General features: G+C 33.9%; 1 protein-coding gene across 1 annotated transcript in view; it reads right to left on the bottom strand.

Annotated features, from left to right (window-relative positions):
* CDH9 (cadherin 9) overlaps window positions 1–16,339 on the bottom strand; it is a 65,885-nt gene that overhangs the window by 10,972 nt on the left and 38,574 nt on the right. The window contains exons 3-8 of the mRNA XM_053986027.1: window positions 14,533–14,652; window positions 12,232–12,399; window positions 8,332–8,519; window positions 6,728–6,981; window positions 5,315–5,451; window positions 3,830–3,951 (exon numbers count right to left, since the gene is read on the bottom strand). Of these exons, the coding sequence (XP_053842002.1) occupies window positions 3,830–3,951; window positions 5,315–5,451; window positions 6,728–6,981; window positions 8,332–8,519; window positions 12,232–12,399; window positions 14,533–14,652 (989 nt within the window). The remainder of the gene's footprint in view (window positions 1–3,829; window positions 3,952–5,314; window positions 5,452–6,727; window positions 6,982–8,331; window positions 8,520–12,231; window positions 12,400–14,532; window positions 14,653–16,339) is intronic.

Genomic DNA, 16,339 nt, shown 5'->3' with positions numbered 1-16,339 from the left:
CAAATGTGTTGGCAGTTTTAAGCAGGAGTGAATGCTTATCAAAAGTTGGAAAACTCGCACTTCAATTCTTACTTAAAAAGACAGACTGTTAACATGGGTCTCTCACTAAAATAAGCCAAAAGGTGTCTACCTAGTGAAGCAGCTACAATGTATATGAAGTCATGACTGATAATTAGAAATTCACCCTTGAGAAAAAAGTGATCTCTCTCTACTCTCTTTTAAAAAGAGAGGGAGGGTATAGAGAGTAATGAAAAGAAAAATCAGGCAAGTCTCTGAAGAAGGAAATAAACTTTCTACTTTCTGATGTCTGAAAGCCTGTGAATGTCAGGAAAGAATATTGTATCAGAGGGGAAAATAGTGACCCAGGTTGTTTTCTTGATGGGTGTTGAAATTAGCTAAATTTTTGCCAACAATAAACTTTGCAATAAACTATGGAGCTAAATTTTTACCAACAAGTTGTTCAGCTAAATCAGTCTCCTTCTCAAGTGTATCTTCCTGGTTTCCATGGAGAGTACTCATCCTCTAATCCAGCTAAAAAGACCCAATTAATTCCTGCGACAAGGGCATGAGAGAACTTGTACCAAAGCCTTCCCTACAACAGTCCCTGAGGTTTCAAGATTAAGGGTTTCTAAATTGCATGAGAGGAAGGCTGCTTCCTACTTTTCTTTAGCCTGTGTATTAGCCAATGGAATGAGATTCTTATGGTGACAAATGTGTTTCAGCCTAATGAACATAGATTTTTATTAAACTTTTGTGATAAGGTTTCTCCCCAGTCATACCATTGTTGTTAGGAGACAAGAGTAGGAGAAACTCTGTAGTATTTTCTTTCCTCTGACCCTTCTAAGGCTATCTGAAAACCATGAGTGAAGCCTCTATTATCTGTTGATGTTGAGAATGAGTAATGTTGCTTGGTAGCAGAGAACAATACTTGATCATTCTGATGCTTCCTGATGCACCTGAGACTTAGAGAGCAGTGTGACTAGTAACTGGTCCTGGTTAAAAAAAAAATAATTAACTAAATATATTTATCTTCTCAGTCTGATTCTTTTGTTATGGTAAACAAAAGATGTAGAAGCAGAGCTGTGATATATCAAGAAGCAATAATGATTATAATAAAAAAGCTGGTTTGGGCAATCTCTAAAATAGGCTGGAGTAGTACTAAATGAACACATGTTTCTATTTTTCTTGTATTATACAGGGACTGCTAGACATGAGCAATACAGGTTGTCTGGAACTTAGCACCCTTGGTCAAAATATTCAAGTTCATATTTCTATATTCATTGCTATTTTAAGCACCAAAATAAAAGTACTCTCATGTATTGAAGGTAGTCTCTCTTCTGAAATACTAAGTCAGTTACATGTAAATGTCCAGATACAAACTCAGGTGCCTTTTTTGAAGACCCCAGCTGTTAAAAAATAGACAACCAAAATGAATCTCTCATTTTTCTGTAGCTACACTTGGTGCACACTGTGTTTTTAGTATTTTGTAGGTTTTTCCAATGAAGGAAAATAATTGCTGAAATTACATTGGTAAATTAGATGTATAGGAGATCTGGAAAGCAACATGCATACCTATCTAATGGGTCTCTGACATATCTGTTATTAGGTAAGCACAGAATTTACCAGAAAGATAAATGATATTTCATACATTCATGGATATTTCACCAAGTATGCTAGACTAGATGGAAATTGGATTAAGGAAATTGACAGCCAGTATGCCTGGACTGAACTTCTTCAAATATATGACAAAACCTGTATTTGCTGGTTGGCAAAATTGCACAAGATTAATTTCAATTAGATCTTAATTTCTAAGTTTTTGAACATTTCTTTGTGTTATGTGAATAAAATACATGACTCACTTTTCTACCAGTCATGACACTGAGATTTTAAGATTTATTTGCCTCAATTTTGTCTTGTGCAATGAGACATTGTTACACTAACAGAATTTAGATTCTATGGCAGCTGTTTGAACTTAATGACTAGAATTATCTGAATGTATTCAGCATGAAAAAAAACAGCTTACAAGTCATAAAGTAAAACTTTATGGATCTAATAGCCAAAAGCTTGGAGAATTTTTGTACCTTCTGTAAGGCTTGAACTGTATTATTAAGTGGCAATTTATGTCACTGGTTAAGACAGGACAATGTGATTATAAACCTTAGTTGTTGTGAAAAGTATTCTTTTTTTCATTTTTCTGGTATGATAATTCCTTCCACTGTTTTAATTTAATTCATCACTTCCTTTGATGTGTATATTCATCTATTTATATAATTTGCATAAAAATAGTCAAACTTCCTTTAAAAAAATGAAAAAATTGTCAAATACCTCTTCAAAGGGTAGTGATTTTTTTAATCAAAGTATACTCTTCCATCCTAACCCATTTTGCCTGAATTCTGATATTATGTGTAATGAATGAAAAATGAATAGAATCTTATACACTATCCCAAGAAAATATTGTATCCACTTTTTTTCCCTCTTTTTTTTTCTTCTACCTGTTAAACAATTCATAAAACACCACTTGAATTGAATCTGAATTGAGCAAGAACACAGGTTCTTGCTCTGCATGGAGTTCTGCAATACCTGAAAAGCTAAACTCATCTCAAGTAGCATCTATGCAACTTTCGGTGAAGCCCCTGTGACTTAAAAAACACTGGGCAGAAAATCAGGTAAAACATGAGCATGGTTCCTGATGTGTACCCATATCACCCATCTTTGTAAAGTCTTTGAATATTGCATAGTCACTGTACTCTAAAGAAAAACAAAATATTATACATATTATGCATATACATATACTTTCCATATATTTTCTGTGAAGCCAGACAGTTTTGGCTGGATGATGACAGCCTAAAGCTAGTGAGACCTGAGGACAGACCTAAGCTGTTCTTAGGGCTACATCCTGGCTTGTCCCTCCTAGAGTAGGAACCCACTCATGTTTGTGCTAGTGAAAATAATGATCTCAACTTTTTTCTTCCAGTCAAAAATGAATCAGTCTAGAGAAGAGGCTCATGCGTGGTCTCAGGTCCATTTTGGAGATATAATCTTAAAGTACCCTATCTGCTACTAAATCCAGTTATTTTGTAAATACTTTAAAAAAAAAAAAATCTTTCTTCACAAGATTTAAAACTGAAGGACTGACTGGCATCAGCATAAATAGATGATGTTGTAATGGTAGCAATATTAAGACATTTTTGTAATATGCTGGCTCTGAGTTCTGTTGCTTTATCTACTTACTCAAATCCAAATTATCACTTTGTTTTATCTTCAATTTTTTCCTTGTCTCTTATAATTTTACAGAATTCTGAGGTCATTTAGAAAGGGATATACATGATCTTTGACCAGACTCGACGCAATACCAGACTGAGTTTTAACCTACAATGGAAACAGTTGCATTTCTCTTTATTTTTGAAAAATTTGGTTCATACCTCTTCTTAACTGAGACATAATAAAGATTTTCCTGCTTCATATACTTGAAGGTGTTGCTACATCAACTAAGATAATGATAAAAATCCAGAAATAAATGGAATTATTGTACAGCATAAAGCATTTTGTAGCATTTTGCAAAACTATTTCTGAAAAATATTTTCTGATATTAGAAATGAAAAACCATCTTAAAGTATCATTTTTTATTATATCCTATGCTATTCTACTAGGATATTATCCTTCATCTTTTATGCCCTTTTTTGAATCAAACTTGTATTTTCTGCAGAAGATAGGAAATGAAGAGGCTGGGTTAGTCCACTTCTGTTCAAACTAATATATTGAAGTCTTCATAATGGCACTGCAGGATAGTTTCCTTACAAGTTTTTTGGTAATATAAGTATTGGTTTACCTGTCCTGCTTTTGCATTTTCACAAACAAATGTTTCATAGTAGTTGGCAAACTCTGGTGCGTGATCATTTATGTCTAAAATCCGTATGAAGACAGGTATCTGGCTACTTTGTTTAGGATTATCTGAAAAAAAAATAGTTATATTACAATACAAAGAGATATGTATATGAAATTAATCCAATATTTTTTTCCCAATAGATATTAGAAATGTTCTATTTTCTTGATTATACTAGAACAATTATATTTCATTTTCTGATGACATACATTACATATACATGAAAGTCCTATTTATAATTGAAACAATGTTTCTATTATTTTATATATATATATATATGTATATATAATATAAAGTATGCTTAAATTGATTTGCATTAAAAACGGCACTGAGTTGTTATGGAGGTGTATTCTTTATATCAGTTCAGCAAATAATTCATTGCAAAAGTCATTCCATGAGGCTGAGCTATTAAGAACATTTACCTTTTCAAATCAATAAAGCAGTAAGAGTGTCAGTAAACAACGCCACCACCAAAAACACACACAAACACAAAACCAAAAAAAACCAAATCAAAGTTGTCTTTTCTCCCCTAACTGTAAAAACCAAAATATTATAATGATAAATGCAGGATATGATCATCAATCATTCTTCACAAACCTCCAAACTCAAGGTATTGCCAGAGAGGATTCTCAAACTATGCATATTGAAAATGTAGAACATGTTTGATCAAACAATGAAAAGCATTTAAGAGGAAAAGATAAAAGATATAAATCTTTCTGAAAATGGGGATATGACTCATGTCTCCATATTACCCAACTCTCAGACTCTTAAGCTCATTGACTCCCAGGTAATCTATAGGAGAATAAAGGAAGGCAGAAAATCAGTCTGTTTCCCCCTTTGATGACTGTTACCTCAGAAAAAAAGTAGGCAAGACACATCCATGCCTGAAAGTATCTAACAGAATAGTAAAGAATCCAGGTGAAAGATTAAGCCCAGGGTTTGCTTCAGATATGGAGGGCAAAAATTTTCCCTAGTCTTGACTTCAAACAAAGCCATTTTCTGAGATATGTTAAATCCATTGACGTAAAGCATAATTTTCTCCCACTTACAGAGGTTATTCTGACAATGTATTTGTATGTCAGGGACATTTTTTCTCCCCTTCCTCCAAGGATTTTCCCAAAGATTTAGTGCAACAGACCTGCACCATATTATTTGATGTAAATTCTCAAGGAACCAGCTAACTTATCTAATGTATATTGTATATGGTTTTGTTGAGCCTGGGAGTTCCTAAATATCCTTGTAAAAAATGGGCAAAATGTATCTTAAAATAATAAATTGGACTTTTATATGTGTGTTTAAAGATGTCTTGTCTACCAATAACATCTGGATAAGGGCAAAACTAATGAAACAAGATAAGTCACAGAAACTGTAGAATTTAATTCTTTTCTCAGGTCAAATATTCTTCTGAGATAAATTCTATCTTCATCTTACTGATTTCAGTTGCTATGACAGTGATGTTGTGCCAGGGAGTTTCTTCTCGGTCAAGTGGCTTTGAGAGGAATAAGGATCCATTTCCTGAATAGATGTTGAATATTCGGTCAAGGTCAGTGTGTCGATCTAAAGAATATCTGTCAAGATACAGTAAAATAGCGCATCACAATCTCTCATTGCAGTCTCCAGTTTAGCTCACAGCCACCTCTAAAAGTTTTCCAATTTTAACTGTGCTTAATCAAGCATGTTTTCTTTACAATTAACCTAAGCTTTCCCATAACTACCTGTGTGCTACAAATACTTAGAAGCAATTTTAAGACTAGTGAGGAGGATGAAGAGCAAATTATTATGTGAGTGTTTTTTAGATTGATAAATGAAATTACATTTTAGCTCATAATGTGAATTTTGGAATAATAACTAAAAGTTAACTTTTTTAGATAAGATTTTTTGCAAATTAATTGTTTCTTAGAGAACTCTGTCACCAAAGGACACATATTGCAGACACAAGGAAGTATCAATTTAAAAGATCTATTTTAGAGATGTCACAAGGACCACAAAATTTGAGAGAAAAAACTTTCAATTAGTTGTTCTTTAAGATGAAATTTCTTAAAATCTTGTTTTGTGATACTTGCTTTTGCTTTGTTCTTACCCAGCAAGACAAAACTTGGTTTACAGCTGTTTTTTAATCAGCCTAGTAGTTAGCAGTTATAATCAAGTTAAATTGAGATTTTATACATATTTTATTTAAAAATATTTTATTTTCCTCCTCCTCTCACACCTCCTACCTCAACACATACTGCTGCAGGACATAGGAAGCTTGTTCAGAAATGCAGAGATCAATTTTCATAATCACTTGCATGGTAAATAGTCAAATTTAGCTGCTGTGCTTGTCACTGCAGATAATAGAAGATTGGTAACAATTACAGCAATTTCACAACACTGAACTTTTAATTCTAACTGTTATTACTTTCTTGCAATGATTTCTTATTCAATATACTGTGATCACTAAATAGTTAAGCTATGGAACATGGGCGTTATGTACAGAAGTGTGACTGTTATCAAGCATCAGGGAGCACAGAATACACAGAATTTTGAATGTTTTAGATAGTATAAAATAATAATTTTATGAACAGCTTGGTGAAACTACTAGGACACACTGGCAATTAAATGCTGACATCTCCTTTCTTTTTACCTGGTGCCTGTAGACTGTTCTTAAAAAGCATTCTCTGCACCTCTCATTGTGCTAATTGTGTTTGCCTTCACAAGCTAACATAGATATTTCTTTTGGAATTTTCCAACAGCCCCCATGTGCTTAATTACTCAAACAGCCCCTTTCTACCTTGCGCTCTCATTGTTCTCTGTGTATGAGATTTGACCCACATCTAAAGAATTTTATATTGCATAATGGCTTACTTTATTGCATTCTTTGCTATATCTGGGTCTTGGGCTACAACCTGCCCAATAATGCTTCCTTCCTTGGCATCTTCATCTACCTCTATTAAATACCAGGGTCTGCTGAACACTGGAGGTTCATCAATGTCTTCAACAGAAATTTTGACAAAAGCCGTATCTTTGAATGGCCCCAGCTGAAGAAAACGAGGATCAGGATGAGTGTTGCTTGCTTCTACTTTTAGGGTATATAACACCTTGTTTTCAAAATCCAGATGCTGAGGAGCAAATAATAAAAATAACAAAGAAAATTACATCACTTTACAAAAGAAATGTGAGTAAGTTTTACAATCTGAATCAAAAGGTAAAACATTTTTAGGAGCGAAAGCTCAAAATTTTAATCCATCTTGGGGAAGATGGATTATATTCAATCTTATTCTAGACATTAAAATTAAGGATTATTGTAGGATAGCAAGGCAGTTATGATCCCTCTGCCTATTAATTGTTCAGGTTCCTGAAAAAAAAAAAGGAGGTTTTGACCTTTATAAAAATAAAAATATAGAAATAGGGAAGTTTTACTCAGTCCACAACAAGGAGTTGTGTAAAGTCATATTTGTCTCATCCCATTGACAGTAAATAGAACAATTATTCCAGTTCTAAATGCTCTCTGTCCTATTTATCTTTTCTTTATTTTCTTTTACCCATTACCATCTACCCTTGCCTGTTTGGCACTAGGAACAAACCAGACTTGTCCCTGGTCTCTGTGTTCCTCAAGAACACAGAAAGAAAAATGGTGTTTGTAAACTGGTGTTTGTAACTGGTGTTTGTAAAAAGAAAATCTGTGAAGTATGATTTTCAATCCATGTGACATTTACGTCATGCATATCCATATATGGCACACGGTCATACATACATATACATAAACAAATATACCTGTTTCCAAACATGTTTATACATTGATATTTTATTTTAGGTAGCTATCAATTAATGTTACTGATATATTTAATAACACTAGAATCAAAAGGAGTGTTCAGAGTTTAAGAGGCTGAATTCTGAAAAGCAATCAATAAATTTGTCAGACATGGTAGTTTGAATTAAATTTCTGCGAATGTCTTGGCTCTTTGAAGTTTCACTGACATCATAGGTAACAACTGAAGTATCACCAAAACTGGACTTAAGACAGATTTTAGGAACTGGAGATAACAGGCTGTAAAACAGATTAGAGAGGGAGAGTTTAGTATTGGATGTGCAAATTCATCAAGCTCCAGATAAGCCTACCACTCTTGTAAGTCTTAGAACAGCAATCAGCTGATGAACCCCACTGTGAACTGAACCTCTCCAAGTTTTCACAGCCCTAATTTGAAAGTACTGTGTGTGAAAGTCTATATATTGAACAGACAGCAGCCCCTGAAATATTGCTTTATGTGAAGTGACATGCCAGTAAATTTCCCTTGAGACTTGAAAATAACAGATACCTGCTGAAGAAAGAGAAGAACAAAACTAATACAACAGCTCCTTGGCAGCCTGACCCCTTGTGAGACCTACCCTCCCTTTCCCTGGAAAGAGGAAAAATAACCGTAACACCTGAAGAGCTAAGTACATATAAAAGAGAGGGAGAAAAAGTAAACCTTTTTGACAGTTATAATCCCTTCCTGTGTGTCCTTGTCAGTGATGATATCAAACATGTCTGATCCATCCCCATTGGAGATGCTATACTCAATCTCTGCATTTTCTCCCACATCGGGGTCATTGGCTTTAATTCTGCCAAGAGGAGTCCCAGGTGGTGCAGATTCAGGAGAGCTGAACTGGTAGGAGCCTAGAAGAGCAAAATCAAGCATTTATTGTTTTGAGAAACATTTTTTTTTTTTTTCTGAATAAAAATTATCTTCAATTTCAACTAGATTTTTTAAAGTAACCTGAAGTTCCAAACACTGTAAGAAAAATGCTGCTAGTCATCACATTAAACTTTAAAACAGGATTCAGAATTGATTGACAAACTGTAAAAAAAATTTAAGCTATTCTTCCAAGCTATATAATACTGTGTTTCTTTGGTTTTTTCTTCAATTTTAAGGGAAAAAGGTGTTAAACAGTAAGGTACCAGTTCTTACCCTGATTATTTGCACTATATATGTTTTTTTTTTTCTCTAGAAATGTTCCTAGATATACTTAGAAACAGGAAAGGATTTTATTTTGTTCTCTCAAGGTTGTTCTCAGACTAGGGTTGTAGAAATCAGTAAGGATTTTGGAAGGAGACTAAAATAGAATAGCCTTTTGTTTTAATTCCTTTGAAATATATTGCAGTAAGTGTTCTGTTTTAAAATAATAAATTCATCTATTATTGATAATATATGCTAAATAGTCATGGTAAAGGGCATTTGGATACATGTTCATGTTAATTGCTATTGCTATTTTTGTAATCAGAGTCTTCTAGAAAGAAATCTGATTACACAGACCCTTTACTCTTGCTTGTGTGCGTGAAAAGTGAATTCACACATATTTTCTGACAACATTTAAAAAAAATATAATTTTAAAGACATGTTGTAGCAGAAAACCTATTAATCAGATGGATTTCTTTACCGGGAAAAAGCAGACATGGAAGATGTTTCCTCACTAGCAAGACAAAAAAAATTCTAATTTGGTATTTTCTGTTGTTTGCTTCCAAGAAAATGTAAAAAAATCCAAACACTTCTGATGGATTCAGATTTTGCACGTAATGTGTCAGAATTTGATGTTTCTTTTGATCTGTTTTTTCATGTGAATTCATATTACTTTAGTGAGTGAAGTAGTAGCATTGGAGAAATACCTTAAAAATCTGACAAAATTATCACCTAATAAAGTGTACAACCTTTATTCAAAGGATCCGAAGAGGACACATATAAATTTTACTGACTTGTAGTAAAGTACAGTCAACTCTCTTTGTTGCAACAATCCTATTTCCTCTATTTACATTCTTTTTTAAGACACCTAAAGGATCCTGACCTGATTCATTTAATACAAGGAATATTTCAAAATTCTAAGTGCAGAATGAGTTTCTGTCCCCAGTTGTAAAGAGTAAATACAAAAGAGAGCTCCTGAAAATACCTTATATTTATATAAATGTATAGCAAATTGGAAGCTAATGCCTGATGCTAAATTGTGATTGCTGTTACAAATTCAAGGTTGTAAGTGAAAACTCAGCAGTAGCCTGTTTGTCTGCAATCCACACAGAATAAAATGTATATTGCTCCCTCAAACCAGTCTGCAAATGGGATGAAAGGTAGGATTCCTGGCAGCTAAACCATGAATTTCAAGCCCTGAACCCTTGACAAATTCTGGGGTTTGGCAGCTGAGCCAGACCTACCATAAGAACAGATTCAGTCATGTTACTTATTACCCCTTCCAGATAAATACCTCCCTTCAGTGCTTTTTTGTTTGAAAGCATTCCTATTTTTGTGGTGCTGTGTGAATGATACACATTTCAGCATGTGAGATGGCTATTTGGTTTAGAGCTCAATAGAATTCAAAATGTGTAAAGCTGTCATTATAATACCATCTTAATTCCCTTTAGGCCTACGTCTTCTAATTTTCCACAACTACTTTTAGGAAACAAAACAAAACAGAAAATGCTTCTTCTTGATGCAGTCTGAACAACCACTTCTTCATGGTGCCGTTTTACTTTCTTCTTTAAGAAATTAATTTTTGGCTTTTAAATACCTTGATATCAATTGGTGTTGCTTGCAATTGCCGTTCACCCTTTACTTTGGGCAACAATTTTACTTATTGTTGCTTCACATAAGAGAAAATGGAAGACAAATGTTTTCATAAAAAACAAACTTCCAGAACAGATAGTTTTTTGAATGTGTACCCCTCTTTATAACTACCTAAGAAGAAATCAAATCTGCCTGATATTTCTATTTCTTTGATTTCCTAGAAGTATTAAAAACCACCCTGCTGAGGAGAAAGAAAATGAGAGGGAAAGATCATGAGCACAACTGAAACTGCAGCATCAGAAGATCCCACAGCAGGCCTTCTGTAGGCCACACAATGTGTATCAGTGATGTTCAAAGTAGAATACTAGGGAGAACATTGTATGAGGCATCAAATTGTGTAAATTTCTCTAAAAGGTACTCACCCCAAAGTTTATTGAAATAATCAGAAAAACTTTCATAGACTTGAGCCTTCAGTTAATTTTGAAAGAAGAGTATCATGAAGAACACAGGCTAAGGGGACTGGAAATGTTAAATTATTTTGCAGTTCTATATGTTCTTCACCCTTTCTTTTATCTTATTTTATTTTATTCAACAGTGAGGATTACAATGCAATGTGCCACCATAAATTATAGTTTAGGTTCCAGAATTCCTATTTACCAAAATATTATAGGCTGCATCATGCTATACATTTTAAAAAAGTATCCCCTCATGAAGTTGAACAGGAAGTTCGATTAAAAATTGATGTTTGAATTTACCATGTGAAGGTGATTCTCATCAAATGAACTCTGAATGTGAATGGAAATTATATTTCTTTATGAGGGTTGCAGTAATTCCCCTCCCCTCTCTTCTTTTAAAGCAATGTGTTATCATGGATAGAGATTAAAACAGTAATTTATCATTTCAAAGATCCATTCTTCCATGCTGTCCGAGTTTTCCAATATTTTTTTTAATCTGTGCTACGTTGGACAGTTTGTACTATTCTGGGTGTACTTACTGCCATGGTACTGAAGTGCTTTTCAAGTCCAGGAGAGCATTTTATAAATCAGCTCTCTTTGTTCAGTCCTTAGTGGATCTGTAAAGAGAGCCAGGTCTCTCATCATTGTGAACAAGCAATTCAAATTTTATTATGTGGACACTTTTCTGGCAGGAACTGAACTGAGGCTGTAAATTTCTCCTATTTGCAGCCTATCAAACAGTTATCAGACACTGACTGTAACATCATGAGATTGGATTTAAACACTGTCCTAGACTAAAAAGATCTGAAGCCTTCTGTGTTGTGCAAGATTCTGCTATTTGCTATTTTTTTTTCTTCTACAGAGATATTTTTAAAAACCTTATTTTTTGTGTCAGACTGGCCTAGATTATCAAAATCATTCAAGAACTGAACACCCATTACTAGTACCTAAACCAAATGTTTAGACTGCCAGCAGAACAAATGACCTGATCAACTCTGCCTGTGCAAGTCAGAACATTAAAAAACCTGCAACATGTTTGCTTGCTTCAACAAACAGAACTAAAAGTATTTCCAAGAACACATCCATATATTTTGTTGTTAACTTCCTCTAAATCCCTTCAGTCTGCCTAAATTATTGTTACAGTTAATATTTCTATAAGCAGAGTACGAATGAGAAGTTTATCATTCCAACAAATAATTTGATATTAAAAAATATAGGCAGAGATTCCCATTTGACTTGGGATGCTGCAAAATAAACAGACGCGGCAGTGGGTAAGTACTACAAAAACAATGATTAAAAAAAAAAAAACCTTCCAGATAGCCAAAGCAAACCAGCTGATTTTTGAGAGGTTGTTTGGAAAACCAAACTATTAGATGCTCCATACTCTGGGGGAAGCGAGGTGGATTGTTGTTGACATCAGTCAGTGTGATGTTCACGGTGGTGGTTCCTGATAGTCCTCCCATCTGGCCTCCCATGTCTTTAGCCTGGATGACCACTTGGTATTGCTCCCTGTTTTCTCTGCTCATGTCTGGTAAAGCAGTCTTGATTATGCCTTGAAGGAGTGGAAAAAAAAAAAGGAGAGATAGAGTGGTGAAGCACCATCCACTATAAATCTCAGAGCTCTTAGATTGATTAATGTCAGATACACTGTGCAGATAATAATCCATAGCAATCACAACAAGGTATACTGCAATAAGCCTTTCAATCTATGGATTTTTTAACGTGATTTTAAGAAAAAAGACAAAAAATGTAACAGACATATTATTCATTGTTTTTGTTTTGCTAAATCAATTTGATTATTCTTCTAATGACAAAAATATCAATATGTTCATTGTATTAATAAAATTTTTCAATTTCTATCCCCAGTTATTATTTACTATATTGTGTAGTCTCCAGTCCTGGGGACATTTTGATATTATAGCACAAGGCTGAACTCTTAACATATCAAGGATTCATTATTCTGGGTTGTAATAGATAATTGATTTTGATGCTCAGTGATGTCCACTGTAAGTCAGCTGGGGCTACAGCTAATAAAAAATTGGACAAGAGTCTAAAATTAGTTTTGAAAAATATTTTTTGGGGTGTCCAATTTGAAGGATTTCAGAACTGTAATTTGAGTGTCTCAGAGACTTTCACAGCACACAAAAAAAATAGAGGTCTCAGGTGAGAAAACAAAAAGTTGTGCTGTACACCACTTTTCATTAAAGTTCCTTTTAGAAAACCAAGCAAAGAGTTTTATTTTTATTTTTATTTAGAAGAGTGTTGGCTTTTCAAATCTGGAAAGAGCAGAGCTTTCTCTTGTGAAGTGAGAAATTTTAAGCATAGTGTCCTTTTCTGCTTGGAGGATTCATATCCCTGCCTTTTCTTTCTCAGACGAAGGCTTTCATTATAGGCTCAGTTTGGTATTACACAAAAATAAAGGGCAACCCTGGAAAATTTATACTTCTAGAAAGTGAGTGAAATAAAGAAAAAAACTTTGGAGCTTAGTGGTTATGACATTTATGTCTGAGCCAGGATTACCAGGTTCTGATTATCATACCTAGGCTTGTTAATACATGTAACATAAAAAAGCAAATTGGATTAAAATGAAAAAATAATCCCTGAACCAAAGATGAGAGTCCAGGTGTTTCCCTTACTGTCTGTCTGCCTAAACACCTGCTGCCATCAGTTATTGCTCATGTGGTACTGGTCTTGTTTCCCTGCTTATGCCTGGTAATGATGTTTGAGTAGGGGACTGGAGAAAAGAGAGAAAAAAAAAAGAGAGAAATTTGAAAAAGGGAGAAAATCCAAACACTTTTATCCAATGCAAAATCATTATCCTCCCTTTTAAAATTGTAGCCTTGTGATTAATTATCTTTTGCATATTATATCTTTGCTGTATTTAGAAAAAACCCAAATTGTTTCAACAGAAAGTTAGCCATCATCTGAGTACTCTCAATGGATTAGGAACTTCAGGGATTCTGGGCAGAGTTGCACTTAAATTCTCAGTTAGCAAAATTAGAACAATTTTGATAACATGCAAGAAAAGGTAATGCAGTGCCTACTGAGTCTTGGGTGCCTTAGGATCAAATATCTGGAAGAGGGGAGTTTCTGGTGGCATCTTTCTTTTCTGAACCCTAATTTTGAATCATAGATATCCAAAATTCACACTTTGTTTTTTTTTAGTTTGTGTTTGTCTCTTATCTAAATTCTTGCTTAACAGTGAAAGAGGCTTAAATTCATTCTTTTCAGCTTGAAAGCATTAATGGTACTTGCTTCAATTCTCATAACTCTTGGAATCATAATGCAGTTTCAAAAAAAACCCCTAAAGTTAAAAATTAACTGATTAAAAATCAATGGTAAGGGATCTATTCCAAACTTTTAGAAATATTTAATTACCTGTGAGATTTTTTTTTTTAACCTTGTAGTACGAAAATCTCCAGCTCCTATTTATGCTTTTCAAAGATAAACAGATGAAATTCCCAGAAACTGGTGTAAAATAGACGTCTTTGGACCCTTTACAGTATTATATACCTTTTTTTTTTTTTTTTTTTTTTAACTTTTGGCCTTTACAGTTGACAATAATTTTCTGGAAATCTTAGTTACACCAAGAAAAACAATTTTTCTGCATTAATATTATTTTAACAGAAAAAAAAAACAAACATGCTTTTATTTTGATTCCAGTGAGACTGAATGGATTGCTAACCTGTTTCTGGATCCACTGAGAAATATGGCTGTCCCTGGAGGATGCTGTACACCACTTTGGCACTGTTCCCGTAGTTGGCATCATCAGCGTCTGTGGCTGTCACCTGAATAACAGATGTACCTAAATGGGTACCAAGCAAAGAATCAGCAGATTTTAGGAAGGCATCTAGTTCTTGTAAACCACATACAGATGTTGCAGCATTGAATTCAGTAAGAAATCAAACAACATCCACTGGAGCAATGCAGAGTTATCCTACTTAAGAGACAGTAAAATAAAAGTCCATCTTCCTGATGACTGGACTTAAAATCATTATCACTTAAGATTCCTTTTGCTTCAGTTTAACAAGATAAACATACAGGGACTGATACATCTTTGAAACCCAACACAGCATTAGGTTTTTTGATGTTCAAAAAAATTTGAAGATTGTTCTCTGACAATAACACAAACTCAGTTGAAACTGTTCACTTAAAGGTTTGGCTTAATTAATAAATCAACCTAAAGCAAATTTCTCTATACTCATTTTTAGCCCAGATGACAAATTGTCAAGTATCTGAATTCTGATGCAATGAAACATTTTGTCTCATCCGCAACTGATTTTTGAGGTTCTATTTAAAAACAGATTGGTTTTGCAGTAAGAAATTCTTTTTGTGGGATTTTGTTTGTTTTTTTCTCTCTTGCTCAAAGTTATTTGGCAAATAAAGGACATTAAATGCTACTGATTTTTTTTGGCATTCACTTATTTTATGTGACAATAGTTTACCCTTGTTCTGTGATCATAAAGAAGAAAATATAGGTTATATGGGATTATGAGTACTGTGAGCTAATACATTTGGTGTAGTTTATGGGTTGGAAGCAAATGAAAGCTTCTGTAAAGCCTTTCTTATAAGATATAAAAGCACAAAGGTATCATTCACAAGCTTTTTTTTTTTCTTGGGGTTTTGTTTTGTTTTGTTTTGTTTTGTTTTGTTTTGTTTTGTTTTGTTTTTGAATCTCACTTTCTTTGCAAGGAAAAGTTCTAGGAAGGACTGTCAACTTAATTGATATCATTCCCTATTCCTCTTTTTCTATACCTTCAGTCTCTCTAGGTTGAAGATCCCTCAGATAACTTGGAGGTAAATGTCTGTCTTGACTGTAAGTTTAGAAGACCCTAATTTACCTGTGATTAATTACATTGAAGTGAATCATTTGTACTATTGCTTGTGAGCATATCCCAGAGATTGGGAAAAGTAGAAATCTGGAGTAATGAAAACAGATTTGTGAGGGTACATTATTATCAGGTCCTGTTAGATGCAACTATTTTTTTCATAGTATGTAATACAGCTTTACAAATAATAGTTTCACCTACACAACATTTCCCAATATTTCCGGTTATCTGAAAAGCATGTCAAAAGAGTATGAATACTTCTTTCTCTGCAAAGAAGCAGAGAAATGTTGCAAAAGTTCTTTGTCACAAATCATCAGACTGAAGATGATACACCATCAGGTATCTGGATTACTTTTTGCCTGGTTAAACAATTAGAGGTCATCTGTATGCCAAGCTGAGCTGTAAAGATTATCCTAAAGAAGTGAATATTTAAGGACATTTTAATCACTAGCAGTGTCCAGCAGAACTGCTCATCTGGACAAAAAAAAATCAAGACAGTTCTTTGATAATCATAAGTTCCATTAGTCTCATCTGCTTTCAGAAAAACAAGTTAAATCCCTTGCCTTCTCAAGACAAACAGGGAAAGAATAGTCAATGTCCCTTGCTAGCCTATAAAAAATCATAATCCATAGAATAATATGCTTATACTGTGTGATATTGCAG

Source organism: Vidua macroura, chromosome 1, assembly GCF_024509145.1.
Source record: "Vidua macroura isolate BioBank_ID:100142 chromosome 1, ASM2450914v1, whole genome shotgun sequence".
NCBI classification, from domain to species: domain Eukaryota; kingdom Metazoa; phylum Chordata; class Aves; order Passeriformes; family Viduidae; genus Vidua; species Vidua macroura.
The sequence above is the reverse complement of the archived record's forward strand: the minus strand, read 5'-3'. Positions and strand labels throughout refer to the sequence as shown.